A 22,768-nucleotide genomic window follows, 5' to 3' on the forward strand; every position below is an offset into this window, starting at 1 on the left:
AAGATAGTGTGTTAGAAGTAATATGAAATATTTTGTAAATATAGGGCGCTGGGTACCTCAAAATCATCAGTACTACGCTTTGAGTAATGCCAACAGAGAACAACAACTGGTTTACATTCAAGGGAAATATCCAGCTAAAATTAAATTTTAAGAAGATATTGAGGAAAGCCGGGCACCAATGGCTCTCACCTGTAATCCTAGCTACTCGGCTGAGATCTGAGGATCATAGCCCGAGAAGGAAAATCCATGAGGCTCTTATTTCTGATTAATCACAGAAAGGGTCAGAAATGGTGATATAACAAATGGTAGAGTGCTAGCCTTGAGCAAAAGGAGCTTAGGGACAGCACTCAGGCCCAGAGTTCAGGACTAGGACCAAAAAAAAAAAAAGACATAGAGGAAACTGGCAGATAGATAGATAGCTAGATAGATAGACAGACAGACAGACAGACAGACAGACAGACAGACAGACAGAGATAGATAGATAGATAGATAGATAGATAGATAGATAGATAGATAGATAGATAGATAGATAGATAGATAGACAGATAGATAGATAGATAAATAGATAGATGAGATAGAGATATATGGATTCTTAACCTTGGCAATCTAAAACAAAGCCTCTGCCTCTTGAGGCCATAACTTTTTAATCTTTATTGTTATTATAAAGGTGTGTACAGAGGAGTTAGAGTTACATGAGTTAGGTAAAGAGTGCATTTCATTTTGGACAATGTCACCCCTTCCTTTGCACTCTCTCCCAGTTTTTTCCTCCCATCTCCACCCACAAATCATATAGTCTAGTTAGTACCACTGCTGCGTTTGTTCATCCGTTGTCACTTCATTTCTGTGAACCCCTTAGTCTCTCAAAGATAGATACATAAAAAAAGACAAAAAGACAAGAAAACAAAACCAGCAGCAAAGAAAAATCCCCATTTCTATTTCCTGGAGCTCATTTCGACAAATATTATGTTGTATGATCAGATCCACAGAGGCTTTGCACCTTAGTTCCTCTCCTAAGCATGTCCTCCTTTGAAACCATGACTTCTTAAACCATAACATAAAATGGAACATTAAAATATGCCTTTCTCCATACTTACAAATCCACGAAGTCTACTCTTTGAATGGTAATCTATTCTTATAATCTCTATCGTAATTCTACAATCCCATTACCGCCTACCAAAATCCTTATTCTTGATACTATAATTTTGTTTATCTAAGAATCATCAGTAACCATTTCTTTGGAAATCCTCATATTCTTTTATATCTATTACCTTGTATGTGCTTCTTGGCAAAAACATATTTCATTGTCTTTTTAAATGTCTTTTTAAAAAACATCTCATCAGGGCAGGGCATCTTGTATATACACTTTTCTAATTTGAGGAGGGGAAGGGAAATAACAAAATGCTGAAATAAGGGTACAGGTTGACCATTGTAACAGTGAGACATACAAGACTCTATGTTGAAAATGAACTTTACAACTTCCGAGGCAGGGAAGGAGCTGGGAGGTGGGGAGGGAAGGGATAGTACGGGAAAAACAAAGGAGGAGGTAACAATTCTTGATAGGAAATGTACTCATTACCTTACTCATGTAACTGTATCTTTACAACAACAACGAAAAAAATCTCATCAGGGCTGGGAATGTAGCTTAGAGTGGTAGAGTGCTTTCCTAGCATGCATGAAGCCCTGGGTTCAATTCCTCAGTACCACATAAACAGAAAAAGCCAGAAGTGGTGCTGTGGCTTAAGTGGTAGAGTGCTAGCCTTAAGCAAAAAGAAGCTCAGGGACAGTGCCCAGGGCCTGAGTTCAAGCCCCACGACTGGCAAAAAAAAAACCTCATCATCTTTTTGAGCTTCTTAAGACCTGGGACTGTGTTATCTTTTATATCTGCTACAATTCTTACACTCAGGAATGTATTCCTAAGCACCTGTTGGCAGTTGTCTGCATAAAAGAATAAGCATTTGTTTTTACCTTTCCTATCTAATGGAAGCTTTTCCTTTGCAGGTTTTGGCCACATGCAATATTGAACAGTCCTTTTTCAACGATTGGTTCACGGGGCACCTGAACTTCCAAATTGAGCACCAGTGAGTGATAGAGACAATCCTTGCTAGAAGAAGGGAAGTCACAAGGAACAGCCCCACACACAGTCCTGGGTGCAGTTCTTCCACTCAGAAACTCAGAAGAGCTAAAACAAACCAGGATTCTCTAAAGTCTACTATCTTTCCATTGGGGACACTGGTTGGGGGAGGGCAAAAAGAAAGGAAGAAGATTCCCTATTTGTGAGAAAATGAAGTGGAAGAGTATAAATGTACCAGTGACTCTTTTTCTGGTTATATTGAGTCTTAGAAATTGGAGAGTGTTTTCTGTGTGTGTGTGTGTGTCTGTGTATGTGTGTGTTAACATGTGTACATGAACATTTGGTTAGTTGGTTAAACCCAAGTGGGGGAAAGAATCATATAACATGAGTTACAAAGTTTTATTGAAATTTAATGACAATTTAAATGTCTTTTTAGAGCCAAAATATGAAATACTCAACCATCAAATCTATTCTTTATCCAATTCCCAAGTAGTATTTGTAAATACTTTACCAATAGGTCAGTTTATTGAACATAAACTTAATAGAAAATAATAGTAAATTGGATAGCCAATCTCTCTAGAAAATTCAGAAAGATAATTTCCTCATCTCTTTATCTAAACAATATCTGGGAGAAAGGCAGTGAAGGACAGAGATCTGATGTCTGCCTGTTCATGGGATTTTTTTCTCATCTTCTCTTTTATGTTAGTCTTTAAAACCCTCAGAAAAAAATAATCAAAGGGCTGTTACTCATATTTTATCAAAGAGGAGGCTAAAAAACAAGAATGCTACCTGATGGATTGCTGCATGACCTTGAATAAAATCTGTATCTCCTCGATTCTTCTTACTGTCCTTGAGCTTTTCCCCATGTGCCATAACTGGACCCTTGTGAATGAATATTCACCTCTTCACAGGATGGAAAGTTAGATAGAGAGAAAGAGAGTTACAGACAGAGGAGGTGGGAGCCAAGAGCAGCATGTAGCTCTCCAAGGTCATTCACATGGTACAATGACCCATACTTTTACCTGACTTGTCCCAGAGTAAATGCATTGGGGGGGGGGTGATATTTTTCCTGTTATCATTTCTCAAACATTTGCCACCTACATGGCTGACAGACATGTTAAGAAATAGGATGAGAGTGTTTTGGCAGGACGTTTGAACTTCCAAGAAGGATTGTGTAAGGTCAAGGTTGGGTTTGCATTGTTGATGTAATTTTATGTAGTAATACAGGAACTAAAATACCCCTGATGTTTTTCTTTCTTTCATCTGACTTGTATTTTCTGTTTCAATAGTCTGTTCCCCACAATGCCACGTCATAATTACCACAAAGTGGCCCCTTTGGTGAAGTCACTGTGTGCCAAGCACGGATTGCAGTATGTGAACAAGCCCATGTTGAAGGCGTTTGGAGATATTGTCAGGTGCGAACATAATTTCTCTTGGCTGACAGCTCTCACGTTTCCCTCACTGACAGTCCCCACCAAATTCACTGGCCTATGAATCATACCTCCCACAACCATTGGTTAAGGTAGTTCCCTATGAGCCCAGCATAAACATGGGACTCTGCAGAGAACAACTCCAGCAACAATCTGATAACTGAAATACGTACCATAGGTTTGGGGGCAAGAGTCCAGAGTGGAAGAGCACTTGCCTAGTAAGCACAAAGACTTGAGTTCAAACTGCAGTTCTCCTGGGAAGAAATGTTCATTGGATGCTGAGTAGGAGACCAAGATCTGAGGATCACAGTTCAAAGTCAGCCCAGGCAGAAAAATTTGTGACATTCTTATCTCCAATAAACTATTCAGAAAAAACAGAAGTGGCACTGTGGCTCAAGTAGTAGAGGGCTAACCTTGAGCAAAAGAAGCTCAGGGACAGTGCCCAGGCCCTAAGTTCAAACCCCAAGACCAGCACCAAAAAAAAACAAAACAAAAAAAAAAAAAGTTTATCATTTAACTATTATTTTTTATGGCTAAGTGAAAATTCCTTAGTCTTCTTCCGATTTTGTGTGTGTTGTGTTGGTCCTGGGGCTTAAACTCAGGGCCTTCTGTGTTCTTACTTGGCTTCTTTGCTCAAGGATGGCACTCTACCACTGGAGCCAGACCTCCACTTCTGGCTCTTTGCTGGTTAATTGAAGATAAAGAGTCTCACATCCTGACCAGCTGGCTTCAAACCGTGATCCTCAGTTCTTAGCCTCCTGAGCAGCTAGGATTACAGGCAAAAACTACCAGCATCAAACGCATATTTCAAGCTTCTGGAAATGAAAGCTATGTGTGATTTATGTCTGTATCCCTTAAAGACTTCCCACATGCTTTAGGATTTAAGTGAGGAAAGAGATGATCAAATCTTCAGGTCCACTGTTGTTGATAGGCTAGTGAACACAAAGGGGATCCAACTGGGGTGGCTGGCTCTGAGGAGTGAGAGCTATAAAAACTGAAAATCCATATTCATCCCAAGGCATTCCCAGACACTTTTCTAGAAGACATTGTGCTGGTCCCAGCCTGATCTTATCCAATCCTTCTCCAAAGCCCCCACTCTTATACCTACCACACTTCCCTTTCTCCTTTCAGTTGCTACCAAACTCCTGCCCTGGTCCTACTCTCTCATTCCTTTACCACTTTTCTCTTCTTCATGGATGTCCTTCCAATTTGCTGCATCTCTTCAATGTCTCTTTGACAATTCCCATTCACTCAATGGGGCACCTCTCAAATTCCTATTCCTCAGATTAATCTTCACTAATATCCAAGAGCAAATCCCTAACAGGATCTCATGGCACCTGCTTCTCTTAGCTGATGACTTTTGTCACAGCCATACTGAAGTAATTCATTATTTGTTAACAATGATCTACTGAGTTTAAATAAATTATTATTTGAGTATGCAATAAATTGTTTATTACATGTCTCTAAAACCGTACCAAGAACTCCACATAGACAGGATTTACATTTGTTTCCTTCATCGCTGTATAATCCAGAGCATAGAAAAATGCCTTCTTCATTATAACATATTGTAGGTAAACAGATATAGGACAGACTGGCTTGTAAATATTTAAGTGCAGAAGAGAAAAAAATGAAACGTAAACTCAAATTTTCAGAAAAGGAAGAGGAACTTATTTTCCAAATCAATTTGATATTTTTTGACCAATTTACCAAATGGAGCTGGAAGTCATATTGTCCTGATACCACGTAGAGGAAAGATATTTGGAAACTCCTTTTCCATGAGGGGTTTCGCCTCCTGATGCTTTCGTTTACTCTTCTCACAGGGCATTGAAGAAATCTGCAGCTCTCTGGATGGATGCTTATTATGAATGATGCAGAGCACGCCTTTAATTGTATCTCTCAGGGGACTGGTGGCTGGCTGTATGAGGATCTCTCCTGCTTTACTAGAAATCAGCCAGCGGCACCATTGATATCCCTGAGTGTGCCAGGAATGTGAATCCCAGACACATACAAAAACCCCTTCTCTAAAGGTCTTCTTGCCTATAAGAAGCAGAAGAAATGTCCGTCAGGTGATTTTGGCCACAGTGACAAAAAGGAAATGAGTGTTTTGATTTTTTTCATTAGAATCATGAACTTAATGGAATCTTAATAGATAGAACAATAGACCTCATAAGATCATCAGTGCAGGAACCTGGTAAAATTTACAGATGAAGCTGACATAGGAAGAAGTAAGCCACCCAGAGGAGAGACTTCCAATGGAGTATTTTGGTGAACAGGGCAACTCATCTTAAAAGAAATTATCTTGACTTAAGAGGTCTCTTAGGAAGTACAAATTTTTGCTTATGTCTTCTCAAACATTTGAGTTCTTTCTCTTTAAAAGAAATTTATCCTGAATAACATTAAACTATCTTCAAAGATTTGAATATATTGCTTCAGACTTTCATTTCTGGACCTATATATGTTTGTAATTAGTGTGTATATATAGTGTTTTTATGGGAGAAGTTAGAATTTCAATTTTAAAAAAACTTTTAGGAAACTTCAATCAGTCCCAACAGCAACCGACTGAACAGTTCTGTATTTGAAGGTATCTTATGTTCAGCTAAAAACAAAAACAAAACAAAACAACAGACTCGAGTATACGATTTGGTGGCCTAGTTCCATATCCACCAGAGCAGAATGATTGGAGATCTTTTCTCAGTCACATGGACCAAAGAAAGACTTTCATTTTCTATTATGGAGACTGTAAGTTGTGTCAAAGAATTTTCTCAAGTTTAGTTACATCAAATTAAATATGTCTTAAGAGAAATCTCCTCCCCACCCTCCTCACAAAGAATAAAGTAGACATGGTTCATTTGTACCATGCTGATTTGTCCTTCTGTTCAGCCATTGTTGGGGGGCGGTCTGTGATAAAACTTGACTTTAACTACAAGGAGGGAAACTATAAGGGCTCCACGCAAATCAGCGTTATTGATTTCTCTGTTGACTGAAATTTTACCCATTAGCAATCATTCTCTCCACATTCTGAAAAACACCCTCTGGTTTGTTTGAGTCTGAATCAAATCCCCGGTGAAGAACAGAATGTTAAGCAACTCTGAGTTCCTAGGAAATTACAAATGCGTGTCAAATCTAAAAGAAAAGTGGTTGTCTGGGAGTAAGAGATACCAATGTGGTATGGAATTATAGAGTTACCAAATAGGAAATCTGCATAGAGACTGAGGATAAAAAGTACGGTTGAGGGCTGGGAAGGTGGCTCAGTGGTAGTGTGCTTGCTTTGCATGCTAAAGGCCCTGGGTTCGATTCCTCAGCACCACATAAGCAAAAAGAAAAAAGCCGGAAGTGGCGCTGTGGCTCAAGTGGTAGAGCGCTAGCCTTGAGCTGAAGAGCTGAGGGACAGCGACCAGGCCCAGAGTTCAGGCCCCACGACCCGACCCAAAAAAAAAAAAAAAAAGTACGGTTGACTCCATGATTCTTTTGTGAGGATCGCCATCTCTCCCACTGATATGCCTTTCCAGTCTCTCCTACCTGAAGTCAGGGTCGCAAGCAGGAAGAGGATACAGTGACTGGCTTTCTCTCTGTCACTCAGGCACTTTGTGCTCTTAGTGTCTAAAAAGAGCAACTGGACCTCTCCTTGGCCAAAACTAATTATCTCAAAGGAATTCCCCACTCCACATTCAAATTAGCCTACTTTGTAGTTCCCCAGTTAGAGTTGTTTACTGTGTACATTTCAAGGGAACTAGAATATGTCCATAGATTATAGAGGGGAAAACATGAAATTAGTTTTAAGAAAGTTGTAGTCATCTGGTCCTAAGCTTTTCTTCGTTGGGAGGATTTTTTTTTAATTTTATTTTTTAAATAATTGCACAAAGGACAGGTGGTCAATTCAGCAATGCCCATTTATGTGTACAATGCATCCTGATCAGTGTCATTGATTACTGCTTTGATCCCTTACCATTTCTTGATTGGTCCAGATGTTCTATTGTTCATGATTCAGTCTTTGTAGATCACATTCCTGGGAATTTATTCCTACCATTTATCCAATTTGTGGGTGAATAATTATAGTGATCCTTTGTGTTCCTGTGTTATTCAAACAGATGTAAATGAAATGATTTGCTGTCTAGGGATTCACAAATGTGTTCATTATTAAGTGAAGTAAGAAAATAATAAACACAAAATTGAAGGCCATGGTGGGGTGAGGGAGAGAAGGTTAACTAGGTAAGAACAAAGTAAGGGGCTGGCTGGCCTACTGGTCAGCTAACCTAAATTCTAACAGTGGCTTGGAGAGCAACCGGCTCTCATTGCTTACCTCAACCCCTACCCTGGCACAAGTCCAAATACCAGTCAACACAGAGTAAAGGATAAAATTAGTCAAACTGAGAACCCAGGAAAATGGTCTTATGAATTAGCAAGTGATGAAGCAAATTAAAATTTACTAAATTTACCCAGTAAGTTTTTGTTCCATCACGATTTTTCTGATTGCAAAATCAAAATGTTAATTTAATTTCTTCCAATCTGATAGGAATTGTTTTTTTGATGAAATGAACATAAAGCATTTCTGCACTCTTCTTATTCACGTAGTATGATGTCTTCAAGGTCAAGTTGTGCTGTTTATTGCAGGGTCTTTTGCTTTCCTGAGATCGAATAATATTCCCTGGGATGCACATGCCATGTTGTTTATTCACTCATATCCTGATGAGCATCTCAATTCTTTTCATATCTTAGCTACTGTGAATACTGTTGTAATTGAGACAAAAATGCTAATATCTTTTAAGAGGAGAGCACTAACATTGTTGACTTCCATTGTTTTTAATGAATACACAAGTGTGGATTTGTTATATGAGACCCTTAACAATAATTAATGAGCCACATTCTTCGTGGGCTTTGTTTTATTTAAGCCTCATCATAACCCCATGGGGCAGGTACTATAGTTAATCTCATCATATGGATAAAAACACAAAGCTTAAGGGAAACTGAGCAATGTGCCTGGTTTCACAGGTAGAAACTGGTAGAGCTTCAGATCTAGGAATATTTGAATTCACAACAATGCTTATTCATTTCCGTGGTAGGAAATCCAAAGCAAAGGTGTCACTATGTAGCATTCAAATACACGGGCAGTTGACATCTTTGAAATATTTCTGAGAGCTTCCCTGGAGCTGATAGAGTGTGCCCACATGGCTCTTGAATACCGGTGCATTCTGCCAGAACAGTTACCTGTGAACCACGTTACCGATTAAAGGAAACTAAGCAAAGGTCCTTCTTAGCCAACCTCTACTTGCCAATCTTTAAAAAGTATTCAGATCAGGGCAATATTGCTTGGAGAGACTCAGGAGTGAACCTTTCAGAATGGCAGATGCTTCATTACATATGGTAAACAGGATGGAGAAACCATTTAAGATTCTGCAACACCATAGTCTACAGTCAACCCAGGAAAACTTCATGTTACCCATGATTATATTTACATGGTTTTCCCTAATACTTTCTTTCTTTCAAGCTTCACTTTTCTTGGTATAATTACAAAAAAATGAGGACTCACCTAAGTTTCAGTTGGGTATTAAGTAGACTGTAGAAGTCATGAAACTAGATTCTAATTTAGCCGATTCTAATTTAGCAAATTCTAATTTAGCAAGTGACCTGGGCCAGTTTACTTATGTAATTTCTACCTCCATTTTTACATTTATAAAACAGGTGGAATGCATAATATTAACTTCCTTACATGCATCATAGCATGATTGTAATAATCAAGTGAAGTGAGGCCAATAAAAGGCCTTCATTAGTAAAGAACAGCCATTTTAGATGGTGGTTGCAGTTATTATTGTAAGGAAGGTTCATCACAACCAAGACCCATCAACATTAAAAAAGATGATAGCAAGTTATACAGACCCACAGGATGGAAAGATATGAATCCTTTGGTAATGAGGGCACTTTTGCCCAAATAAGAGACTCTGAGTCACACATGAGAAGTAATATTTGTCCTGTTAAAATAAATAACCCTCCACTTGTGCCCACACCAAAAATCCTCTGAAACATATAAAGCTCAGCCCATAGAGACAGGAGACAAAGAGGGTTCTAGTTGCCCAAACTTCTCCTTAACTGTGAGTTCACAATTCTTACTGCAGGAAATCCTACCAAATACAAGAATATCATCTGCTGCTTAAACTACATCTAGTAAAGGACTTTTCATGACTCTTTGCTTCTTAACCACCATTCTCCTGGTACAATCTTAGAAGTGCAGAAAGTGGAAGCTTGAAGTTAAACTCTATTGAGTATAAAGATACTTGAACACTATTACTTTCCAAACACTGCTTAAGAAAGTTTGCAAGCAGCAACACTGAAAGAATTTTACACCACCAAGCTCAAGGGGCTACGAGAGAGGTAAATTGGAAAGGGATAAAAGAAGGATTTAAAAAAAGAGTAATAGAGGGGATGGGTGTAATATATTATGAGGGGATGAAAACATAGTATGTGCATGTGTGCAAACACCATGATGAGTCTCCTGTATATGTATAATTTCATATAGGCCACTGAAAAGAATGGATGGGTGAAAATTACATAGCAGACCTATCTCTAAGTAAGCATGATTATCTTTTCTACAAACTAGTTAGCTCCCTAAAGAACAAACTTACATATGCATGTGCATACATACATGTATATGTGCCCACGTGCACATGCCTGGGATCTCATTTCATTTGTTCACATGCCTTTCGTTATAGTCATCACTCTCATTTGGCAATCTTGGGTGAGCACTTACCATGTGTCGGTCATTGAGCCAGGTGATGTAAAGAAGAGACAACTCTGAATGTTCTTGGAGCTCTCATTCTGGCGAAGGCAGTCAATTTACAAGTGGAAGAAAAGCCACGATGATTGCACATAAAAAAAATAAACTGAATGATAGGAGGTTGGAGATGATCAGACAAGTACATTAGCAGAAAAGGTTAACTAGGGGTGAATCTGAGAAAAATATCCAAGGTGCCTACCATAATTCTTTTTTTTTTAATTATTGTGAAAATACCGTACAGAGGGGTGACAATTACATGGGCAAGGTAATGAGTACATTTCTTATCAAGCATTGTTACCTCCTCCTTTGTTTCCCCTTCCCATCCCTTCCCCTCTCCACCCCCCCATACCCACAACCCCCTACCACCACCCCAGCAATCCCATTTTTGGGCATTTACCCAAATGATCACAAACAAGACCACACTAAAGCTACCAGCACAACTATGTTTATTACAGCATTATTTACCATAGCTAAGTTATAGAACCAACCCAGATGCCCCTCAGTAGATGAATGGATCAAGAAAATGTGGTATATAGACACAATGGAATTCTATGCCTCCATCAGAAAGAATGACATTGCCCCATTTGTTAGGAAATGGAAAGACTTGGAAAAAATTATATTAAGTGAAGTAAGCCAGTCATGAATCTGACACACAGAATGATCAGAGGCAAAAAAACAAAAACAAGAAAACAAAAGTTCTAAAGTAGAATCTGTTCAAATAACAGAGTGGCAGACTAGCTGGAACACCAAACAAGGTTGTTACCTCAAATATCATTTAAACTTCTTTTTATTCATAAGTTCAGTGTGTCTGAGCTATTCAACAATAGTCAAAATGACCTCGTGGTTTGTACAAGCGGAGTTTTCTCTGGGAATTCTTCCTAGATTCAGATGACCAGGTTAATTTTAATTCTCTGCGTCTCTCTCTGTGTCTCTCTCTGTATCTCTCTCTGTGTCTCTCTGTGTCTCTGTCTCTGTGTCTCTGTCTCTGTCTCTCTGTGTCTCTGTCTCTGTCTCTCTCTGTCTCTCTCTCTGTCTCTGTCTCTGTCGCTGTCTCTCTCCCCCCCCCTCTCTCTCCCTCTCTCTCTCTCTCTCAGCTCCTATGTCCTGTACACCTCACTGGTGGAACTGATATCTGCTGCTACCACCCACAAGCCTGAAAACCCCACAGAGGTTGCGAGCTAATAGTCATTTCATCTCCACCTCTAGCCCATTGTTTGTGGATTGTTTAAATAAAGGTTGTCATGAATCATTCATGTATAAGAGCCATGGTGGATATGCCTAATAAGTAACTGATTTCATATTGAAAGACAATCTACAATGCTCAGTTAGAAAGTACAGACCTGGTTCAGTTCACTGATCTTCAGGGGATGTGGTGGTATCTGCCAGGAGATCTTTGGGACAGTCACTTCAAAAGCAAGAACAAAGCTTTTGAGATAGACATAAATGAAGTGACCCAACTCTAAGCCATAGCAGTGTGGTGTAGCTATGAAACACAAGGGAATAAATGGAAAATTTATAGAACCTGGATCCATGCTGCATGGGTTCAGGTTATCCAATGGTGAGAAACTTAAAGAGATATAAAAGTTTAGGTTGTGGACGGACAGCATTAACAAACGAAAGAGAAGTGAGTAGTTGCTTGTTGGATATCTCACAAGTAATTGAAGGAGGCATCCTCTGTAGGTTGAAAAGAAAATGAAGACAAAAGGCAGCAACAGGGACACAACCTCCTAAGAAGTCGACCAGAGAAAAGAGTAGAGAAAGAGGTTTGATTTGAATCGGAGGGATGTTCTACTAGAGAGGAGGAGGGAGGGGAAAGAGATAGCAAAGATAAAGAGGATTCACTGAACCCTTGCAGGAAATACTGGAGCCATGATCCACAGGAAGGAAGAGAAGGAAGGCTTGGGGTGTGAATGATAAACTGAGACAAACCAGACAGGAGAAACAAAACCATTTAGTTCTATTCTTGACCAACTTTGTTCAGTCTGGAAAAAACAAAGTTGAGCTTGGTGCATATCAAGATGTTGGCCATGTGGACCAAAATTAATAGCACCTTAAACACTTGAAAATAAAAACTAGATTTACTAATAAAAAAGAAGACTGAAGGCTAAAGGTGTGGCGCATGTGATAGAGCACCAGCTCTATCACAAGTGAGCTGAGCAAGCCAAGTAACACAGGGCCCTAATTCAAACCCTGGTACTACTCTGATAAGATTATCTGGCTTATGTCTCCAAGTTAGTCATCCTCTTTAAACACTAGGGGAGGATATTATGTTTGCTCACCACCAATTTTGTTCTGAAATGGTACAAATATAAGATTATCAAGTTTATATGGCATAGAGGGTAAGAGGAGTTGTATACTGCTCCTTCCTTGTTGGTTTCCTTGAGAACTGTGGCTGTCTCCATTTGCTGGAAGATGATTATATCAGCCTCTCACACTAACTCCAACCCACAGGTTGGGAAGTTTTGTGTTATACTACAAAAAAAGCACACACATGGATTTCCCTGACACATACATATCAAGAATGCACCAGTAGTAGTTACTATAATATCGAGATACGACTATGTCTGTGAGTAGTCTCTACCCTACCTTCCACAACTCCCCTCAACCCTTCCTTCTCTGCCTTCCCCAGTCTACCTCCGAATCTAAGTGGGTGATGATTTTCCACACCTTTTCTATTCTGTTCAATGGACTGAGAAAGACAATTCTTGACAAAAGGCAAATATCCTGTCCAAAAATCAAATTTCAAGTAGAGATCCCGGATGATTTGAGTGTTAACATTTCAACCTGAGCTACAGCTGTCGACACAATTCAATTTGCCCTGGCTGGGCTTCAACTTGCTCCTCATTACTCAGCATTCCAATTCTGTCCTCATGCAAACAATGTATTTTTTTTTCCTTTTACAGGAGTTCAGACGGTATTTCGTTTCCAGCCCCGCTGCTCCCCGTGTGAGCGCTCACTCTCAGCTTCATAGCTGTTGTTTCAGTGATTTTTAGTCTTTGGCTTTATAGCTGAGCTCCTATGGGCAGTCTGTACTTTCTACAGATTCTCTTGGTGAATGTGCAGCCAGGTCATTCTCTTAAGGAAGTGCAGGAAGGAAACCTTTGAGGTCTGGATATATATTGCAAATAAGAACATTGTAAAAAGACAGGGTTCCTTCGTGTGTGTGTGTGTGTGTGTGTGTGTGTGTGTGTGTGTTGTATGGTATGTAGATCTTTCATCTTGGATTTTTTTTTTCTTTTTGTCAGTCATGGGGCCTGAACTCTGGGCCTGGGAGCTGTTCCTAGCTCTTCAGCTCAAAGCTAGCGCTCTACCACTTGAGCCACAGTGCCATCTCTGGTTTTCTGGTGTTTAATTGGAGATAAGAGTCTCACAGACGTTCCTGCCCAGGCTGGCTTTGAACCACACTCCTTGGATCTCAGCCTCCTAAATAGCTAGGATTACAGGGGTGAGCCACCGGCACCCAGCTTATCTTGAATTTTGATACACATAATATTCCTGAGACCTGTCTTTTATCGTTTTCTTATAACCCCCCTGGTGGCGATTTCCTGCTTTTCACTATTTTCGTCAGCACTCCATGCTACAGTTTGTTGCATCTCTTATAAATCAAAGTTTACAATTTCTAGATTCCATCTGGATTCCATCTAAAGTTTACTCTTGCTTAATCTTGCTTTTCCTGTCCACCATCCTCCCCACCCCACCCCCCCTCCCCTCACCCCACCCCCATCCCCCATCCCACACCCTCTCTCTGCACCATGGAATCAAATGATTTTATTTCAAGTCAGTAAAGATGCAAGAAAGTACTCACTGCCTCCCAGCCATCCCCTCAAGTCTCTCCCTAAAGAGATTTTTTTGTTTGTCCATTTGTTTTGTAATGTCTTATCTGATTTTGTTGTATGTTATATTGATACGTGCCATTCATCTTTTCTATCACAACAAAATAGCATTCGCATTCACACGATTGATCGTAGCAAGAACCTAGCAGTCAGCATTCATTTCTCTTATTTTCTAAATTTAATCCAAAAGCAATTACCATAAGCTATCTTCTGAGTAGCAAAGGTACGTATTTTACTCTTCGTCTTCCATTTACTACCTGAGCTCTGGCTGCTGTTCCTTTCAAGTGAATGATGACATTAACCTCAAAAATGACCTCCTACCTTGCTTCCATTCATGCTTTTGTATCTATACTGCAGTCCGCAATAATGATCCGTCTAACACAATGATTTGCTAGACGTCACTTACGCCACTTGCCCTGCCCTGGCTCCCTACAAAGACAGAATAACATTCACCCTTCTCAGGAAGCCAGACGTCTGGATCTCGGATCCAACATGTGTTATGTTCCCTTTCAATCTCTCCAGCCTACTTTCTTAGCCTCAAAAAGCACAAAGCTCAGCTGAATGCTGGTGGTTTCGGTCTGTAATCCTAGCTACTCATGATGCCAAGATCTGAGGAGAGTGGTTTGAAGCTAGCCTGGGCAGGAAAGTCCATGAGATTCTTTTTTTTTTTTTATTTGTCAGTTGTGGGGCTTGAACTCTGGGCCTGGGTGCTGTCCCTATGCTTTTCAGCTCAAGGCAAGCTCTCTACCACATCAGCCACAGCTCCACTTTCGGTTTTCTTAGTAGTTTATTGGCGATCCTTAGATTTCAACCTCCTGATTAGTTAGGACTACAGGTGTGAGCCACTGGCACCCGGCTTCCCATGAGATTCTTATCTCCAATCAACCACCAAAAAGCCAGAAGTGGCACTGTGGCTCAAGTGGTAGAACACTAGCCTTGAGCAAAAAAGCTCAGGGACAATGCTCAGGCCCTGAGTTCATTCAGGCCCCAGGACTCTGTCTGTCTGTGTCTGTCTGTGTCTGTCTGTCTGTCTGTCTGCCTGTCTGTCTGTCTGTCTCTCTCTCTCTCTCTCTCTCTCTCTCTCACACACACACACACACACACACACACAAACTCTTTCCAATTCTTTCTTTCTTCAGAGTTTTAGAGTTCTGTGCCATCTTCTCCTCAGTTGCATTTGCTCCTTCCATTGTAACACTTCTATAAGACGTCCTCTTCCCGGGCGCCGGTGGCTCACACTTGCAATCCTAGCTACTTAGTAGGCTGGTGTCTGAGAATCACAGTTCAAAGCCAGCCCCAGCAGGAAAATCTGTGAGACTCTAATCTCCAATAAACCACCAGAAAACCACGCTTGGCTCAAGTGGTAGAGTGCTAGCTTTGAGGCCCAGAGTTCAAGCCCCACAACTGACAAAAAAGAAAAAAAAAAAAAAAGACCTCTCTTCTGACTGAGATCATGCCTCCTCTCTTCAGTCCTCGTAGCATTTAATTTTCCTCATATCATTTTTCTTTCTAGAAATTACCTAATCCAGCAAGCAGTGGTTTCTTTTGTTTATACTGTACTTCACCAGACACATACAATGCAAACTCCCTGAGAATCTTACATATGTGTATGTTTCTGTTTCTTATCTGTTCTCAATGGTAGTGCTATCATGCAGCTAGTGATAATCAAATCTGCTGTATTAACACAAAATACTGTTGAATTAACATAAAGCATTCAGCATGAAGCCTAGTCATTTAATTTATATTTTTCCTGAGGAATGTTGAAGAATTAACCATCTTGCTTCTTAACAAATTCAAGTACTAGTGACTAGTCTCTTAAATTCTAGGCTCAAACTCACTTATTTAAATTCTAACTTCAACTTGTGTGATCAGTAATTAGGATAAATATGGCTAAGTTACTTCATGTTCCTGAGTTTCAGAATCCTTAGCTATAAAGGACAGATACTAACACTAACTATGCCATAAAGTTGTGTGTAGCTTAAAGAAGACACTACACATAAAACTTTTCAGTCTAATGCCTTGAAATATCAAGCCCACAATAAATAGTGTTAGTGGTTTGGTTTTGTGCTTTCAGTAATCATTGCTTAAAGTAAAAGGGTAGATTCTTTTCCTATCATACATCACACCTTTTTCAGTAATAGTTATTCTCTGAACAAATTTGAATATCTATATAGATTTGAATATCTATATAACATTTGAATATCTATATAACATTTGAATATCTATATAGATTTCAATATATACTAATCCGGGGTGCCACATTGCACATTACTGATACAAATACATAAATATTCTTGACTCCAAGGTACTTAACATTGAATGCAAACAAGTGATATACATTAAGAACTAATACAGAGTGACACTGGATATGTATGCCCATTAGCTATGGGAAGGAAAAGAAGAAAGGTCTAAGTCACCAGGGTGACTTAGATACAGGTTAGATACAGGTTCCCTTTAGCACACAGTTAAAAAGAAGGGTGAGAAATAGAAGGGAATCAGGACTAGAGAGTCTCAGAAGACACTGCAGGAAATTGGCTTGAAGAGAAGCAAATGTGCCCTCAGGAAGTTTGCTGTAAGGCATCATGGGAAATTTCTGAAGTACCTTGTGTGTTGAGCCAAGGTGTCTAAACTTGATACTGAAAAACATGGAAAACCATAGACTAAGTTTACTCAAGAGAAAGAGATCACCAGCTGCATATTTAATGGAGCTTGAACTTGTGGGAAATGAGATTGGTAAAGAAAGAACTTGGTTGAGAAATGACTCCCATAATTCTGGGCGAAAATGGCAGTAATGTGAACTAAAGCCATGGCTTTCATTTTCCATGTGGATGGAAAGTAGGATCATGTGAAACAAAATAGAGTACACTGGGGTTTCAAAAGGCATCTAAAAACCACTTCAAGATCCCTTGTGCAAATGAACCATAGCCATCATCATGGCAGGATTGAGAGTTATAAGTTCCTCTTAGGCATACTCTAAAATTTGATGGAAATGATTCTAAACATGCATCACACTATTTAGATCCATTAACAAACTAGAATACTGAATGGACAAAGTATAATGGAATAACAAAAAAAAAAATGGGAAGAAGGCTGACCACCACTAACAAATAACAGCATTTCTTGGCCTTCTATTGGTCAACAGAAGTGTCTGCCACTTGGTAAATTTTTAAGCATTGAACCCATATATGTTGTTTTTCAATAAATATGGATTAAATAATTGAATGCATAAAATAATGCTTAGAGAAGTGAAATTCTGTAACTGAATAACACAGTGAATGAAATGAAAGCTACAATAGATGGCCCAGTCAGCAGACTTCAGCAAAGCAGAAGAAAGAATCCACAAAATCAAAGTGAAGTTATTTTGCCAAAGAGAAAACATAAAAGAATATGAAGGAATAAAAGCAAAAGAAACCTAATATATTTGTGGGCCTTTATCAAGAGAACCAACATATACGCTTCATGGCAGTCTCAAAAGGAGAGGAAAGAAAGGGGAGAAGATATGTAAAGAAATATAGGTTAAAAATACCCCTTATGGAAAAAAATACACCAAGACATGATAAATTATACAGTTCTGTAGATATTCACACACAGTGAGACCAAAGGAGGATGTTCTTAGGAGAGGATCACATAGGTGCAATAGCTATGTGCATCTGACCATATAAAATAATATTTATTTTTACTGTTTTTGATTTCTGTACCTTTTTGTCTTGTATGCATGTTTATCTGTTTGGGGGAGGGTAAGGGAGCAATAGAAGTGATGGGACAAAGAGGGAACCAATGCAGCAGTACCAATGCAACAAGGCATCCCTAGATACCTTGTTGACAATGAACTTACGCAACTTGTAGGTGAGGATGGGAGGGAAAAACTGGGAGAGCAAGGTGACATTGCTCAAAAAGAAGTGTTCTTTATCTGACTTATGTAACCAAAGCCCCTCACTACATCACCTCTACAAGAACAATAAAGAAAGAATGACAAATTACAAATTAAAAAATTACCCCTTATCTAGGGAGATATATTGACATCCACGGTACATGAAGCTCCAAATTCTCTGAGACATTCAGTCCAGAAAGGCTTCACCAAAGTACTATCATAAAACTGTCTGTGATCAATGACAAAAATTTTGGTGGTGGAAGCAAGACAAAAAAGCTCTATCATACATGAGGGAACATTCATAAAACTTGGCAGACACTTCACGCCAGAAGAAAATGGGAGGAGACGGGCAAAGTGCGGCAAGAGAAAAAAAAATGCTCATTAACATTTTACCTGGCAAACCTGGTCTTCAAAACCAAAGAGATAAAAACTTTCCCAGACCAATAGAAGATGAGAAAGTTCATCACTACTAGACTTGTCTTACAAGAAAAGTCAAAGAGATTTATTCAAGCAGAAATGAAAGAATATTAATTAGTGGCAACAAACGTAAGTATAAAAAACAATGCTAAAAATAAGGGTATTTCCATACTCCATTTTAGGATACTTGGAATACTCTGTTGCTATAACTGTGGTATATAAATCACTTTTGACATTTGTATAAATGTTAAAATAACGAAAGCTACAGTAAATTATTAGTAGAGACACGCAAGATAAAAAAGAAAGCTACAAATTGTGATATCGAAATCATTAAGAAGATATATCAATTATACAAATAAGCCTACCTAATGACAGGACTTCAAAATTAAAACATTCTTTGATGAATTAAAATGAAGAGATACTGTACCAAACCCACAGCATGCAATGGAAACAATGCTAGACATAAGATATGTATAGCAGTACACTTTCACATTAAAACAGGAAAAATAATCCTCAAATCAGGACCTTAAGAGTGTACCTTGCAGACAGATAAGCAGTAAATTAAATCCAAAGTCACTATAAGGGAGGTGATGAAGTTTAAAAACAAAAGAGAATCAAGAAATATTTGAGAAAATACAAAATAAAATGGTTGTCCTTTGAAAAGATAACATTTGGCTGAAATAATTACAGAAACAGAGAACACTCAAGTGACTAAAAGCAAACGAAAACAGGGCTTTACTACCAGAAAGAACGGTGATGATAAGAGAATGCTAAGAGCGGTTGAGTACCAACAACATAAACTAGGTAAAACAAACAATTCCTGAGCAAAATAGATACTAACAAAACTGACTCAAGAAGAAATAGAAAAATCTAAATAGTCTACAACCATAGGCGGAATCAATACGCAAAACTTCCAAGCAAATCTTCACTATTAAATTGTATCAAACTTATTCAGAAGAAATAACACAATCCTTTTCAAAACAAAATCAAGTCTGAGGAACTGCTCACTCATTCAAATCAGGCAAACTAATATTCACTCTGATACCAAACCTAGACCTAGATATCACATGAAAGAAAATCACAGACTGGTATTCCTAATAAGAATTCAGGCACAAAATCTCAATAAAATACTACCCCAACTAAACCGTATCACATTAAAGGTATTATTTGTCATGACTAAAAGAGAATCATTCAGAAATGCTAAAAGGTTTGACAGAAGACAGCCACCCAATACAACAATACAACACAATAAAATAAAGGTTTAAAAAAATGGTTATTTCAACTATTGAAGAAAAATATAGATGACACTTAGGGAAACTTTTAGAGAATGGGACCAGTGAACCAATGGGAGGGGTGGAAATAGTTTGATGGGGGTGTGAATAGTATTGGAGAAACTCACATGCATGCATGAAAATAGTATAATGCAATCCATTAAAGCTGCAAAAAGGAAAAAGTTGGGAGGGGGAGGTAAGACAGAGAATATGAGAATAATCTTAGGGATATAATATATGCATATATGTAAATATCACAATGAAATGCTTTCATGCAATTAATATATGCTCATTAGAAAATCTCTTCTTCTGTAATGAGGGATATAGATCAACCCAAAATATTAAGTGACATACAAACTTCAAAGCAATGTGAAGGACTCACTGGCCTTTGTAGAGAGGAGAGTAGTAGAATAAAGAGTCTAAATGTTAGTATGTTCTTTTGTGTTTTAATAAGTTTTTTATTGTGAAAATACTGTACAGAGGGGTTACAGTTACATGAGCAAGGTAATGAGTGCATTTCTTATCCTTTGTTTTGCCCCTAACATCCCTCCCCTCCCACCTCCACAACTACACTCCTCTTGCCCACTGCTTAAATTGCAAAGTTCGTTTTTCAACATAGTGTCTTGTACATCTCATGGTTACAATAGGTCAACCTGTATCCCTATTTAAACATTTTGTTTTTTCCCTTCTCTTCCCCAAATTATACCAGCATCAAATACAATGAAAACAAGGGTTACACCATGGGGGAGGAACATACAAAGCAACAAAAAAAAAATCACATGGTACCTTATAAATACATTATAAACTATAGCCAGAAAGAAAAAAACCACTTGTGTCCCTATCTTGGGGTTTATTTCACTTAACTTCATCTTATCTTGTCATATGTACATAACTTTTGACCTTTTCTACTTGTCCATCAGTCGATGAATGGTTAGAGAAAATTATATATATATTATATATGTATATATTATAAATGTATGTATTATATATATTATATATATACAATGGAAGTTCTATGCCTTCATCAGAAAGAATGACATCTGGAGCTCCAGTGGCGTAATCGATTAGCACGTGGTACTTATAAGAAAGAATGACATCGCCCCATTTGTTAGGAAATGGAAAGACTTGGAAAAAATTATATTATGTGAAGTAAGTAAGCCAGGCTCAAAGAAACATAGGTCCTATGGTTTCCCTTATTTGCAATAACTAGTATATGTCTGGGACAAGTAGTATGTTCTTTTCTTGTGTGAAAATACTGTACAGAGGGGTTACAATTACATGGGCAAGATAAGTATAGTTCGCTTTCAACATAACGACTTGTACATCTCATTGTTGCAATGGGTCCACCTGTATCCCTATTTAAACGACTTGTTTTTCCCCTTCCCCTCCACAAATTATACCGACATCAAATACCGTGAAAGCAGGGGTTATACTGTAGGGGAGGGACATACAAAGCAACAAAGAATTAATCTTATAAATGTGTTAGGAACAATCGCATGAGAGAAAAAAAAACTTTTGAATACATATCTTAGGGTTCATTTCCCTAACATCAACTTATCTGCCCTTTTCTGCTTGACTCAGACATATACTAGAAATTGCAAGTAGTATGTTCTTACACACAATGCAAAACTTACAGCTAGAGGATAAAAGGACTACGGCTATTGTTGAACTCTAAGGAAAGAAACGAGACTGGGAATCAAGAGATAAAGTGGGATATCATCTTTACTTTATGTGTACTTTTGTCCTTCCAAAGGATTACTACAGGAGTGACTTGTTAGTCAATAAATAAATTAAGGCAAGGTTGTAGGAAAGAGACGAAGAAATGGAGACAGGAATGGTGTCAGGAAGGAAAGAGTTGTGGGGGGGAGGAAGGATGGAAGGGAAGCAGGGGAAAGGGAAGAAGGAAAGAAGGAATTTAAAATAGGGAGGAAGCAGAAAAACCTGGGCAACCATCAGAGTGAGAATCCCTAAGAGCAGGAACACAAAAATAAATGTTATCCCTGGGGAAAACCTAAGTCTTTTTCAACAGGGAATTCTACCCAAACATGTTTTATCCAATTCCATCTCAATCTCTGGAACCATAGATTCTCAAGGGAGTGTGACTCATGAGTCCCTTAGGACTTTGTTCTGAACTCCTTTGATGAGAGGAAACACAGAGAGACCCTGGAGGGCAGAGAGTATGTGCTGTACCCGCTTCAGGAAGAGAATGGTCAGGCCACGCTGGCGTAAGTAGAACCCAGCAGATCTCAGTTGCACCATTAGCTCTTCACAGCCACAGCGTGTGCGGGAAGCAGCAGAGGAGAGGGGAGAGTTCTAACACATTTCGCCCAAGACCACGCCTCTCCTACTTCATGCCGGATAATGCAATGAAATGAAGTGAATCTGGCTGAGTGTCACCAAAGGAAGAACAGAAATTAAAAACAGAAATAACTCAACACATCAACCAATCAAAGTGAGCAGGAAAATGATATTACAGTGTAAATGTCATGTTCACATCTGGTATTATAATGGCCTTTGGGGGAATCTTCCTTCAAGGCTGTGCTGGGAAGGTTTTACAGATTTGATTATTTATTCTTCATAGTACTGGCCAAAACAAAACAAAACAAAAAACCCAGCCATTGCCTTTCTCTCCTCCCTCTCTGCTTTTCTTCTTTATTATTTCTTGTTTGTGTTTTGGTTTTGTTTGTTTTGATGTGTCTGTCCTAGGGCTTGAATTCAAGGCCTGCGTACTGTTGTTTTGTTTTTTTTAAATGAATGTACTGTTATTATAGAGGTGATGTACAGAGGGATTGCAATTACGTGAGTCAGGTAATGAGTACATTCCCTTTCATACAGTGTCTTCTGTTCCCTGGCTCTCTCCCAGCCTCTCCCTCCCGTCTCCACCCACGAGTTGTATAGTTTACCTTCACCAGTGTCCAGTGAGCTCCACTGCTGCACTTTTTCACCCTGTTACCCTCAAATTCTGTACCCCCCCCCACCATCCTCCTGTCTTTTTTACCATATGTATGGTATCTTCATGTGCCCTATGTATTGTATCTTCATGTGCCCTAAGCTTTTATTTTGTTCAGGGCTAGTGCTCTACCACTTGAGCCACAGTTCCACTTCC

At 38.9% G+C, this 22,768-nt stretch overlaps 1 protein-coding gene across 1 annotated transcript in view; it reads left to right on the forward strand.

The window, feature by feature from the left end:
• The window catches only part of LOC122105319 (fatty acid desaturase 2-like protein FADS2B), a 39,379-nt gene extending 34,009 nt beyond the window's left edge, over nt 1-5,370 (forward strand). Inside the window, exons 10-12 of the mRNA XM_042676520.1 lie at nt 1,999-2,078; nt 3,361-3,486; nt 5,322-5,370. Coding sequence (XP_042532454.1) covers nt 1,999-2,078; nt 3,361-3,486; nt 5,322-5,370 — 255 coding nt within the window. The remainder of the gene's footprint in view (nt 1-1,998; nt 2,079-3,360; nt 3,487-5,321) is intronic.
• Nucleotides 5,371-22,768: the final 17,398 nt, after the last annotated feature.

This window comes from Dipodomys spectabilis, unplaced genomic scaffold, assembly GCF_019054845.1.
Source record: "Dipodomys spectabilis isolate Male_0828 unplaced genomic scaffold, ASM1905484v1 ptg000030l, whole genome shotgun sequence".
Lineage (NCBI taxonomy): Eukaryota > Metazoa > Chordata > Mammalia > Rodentia > Heteromyidae > Dipodomys > Dipodomys spectabilis.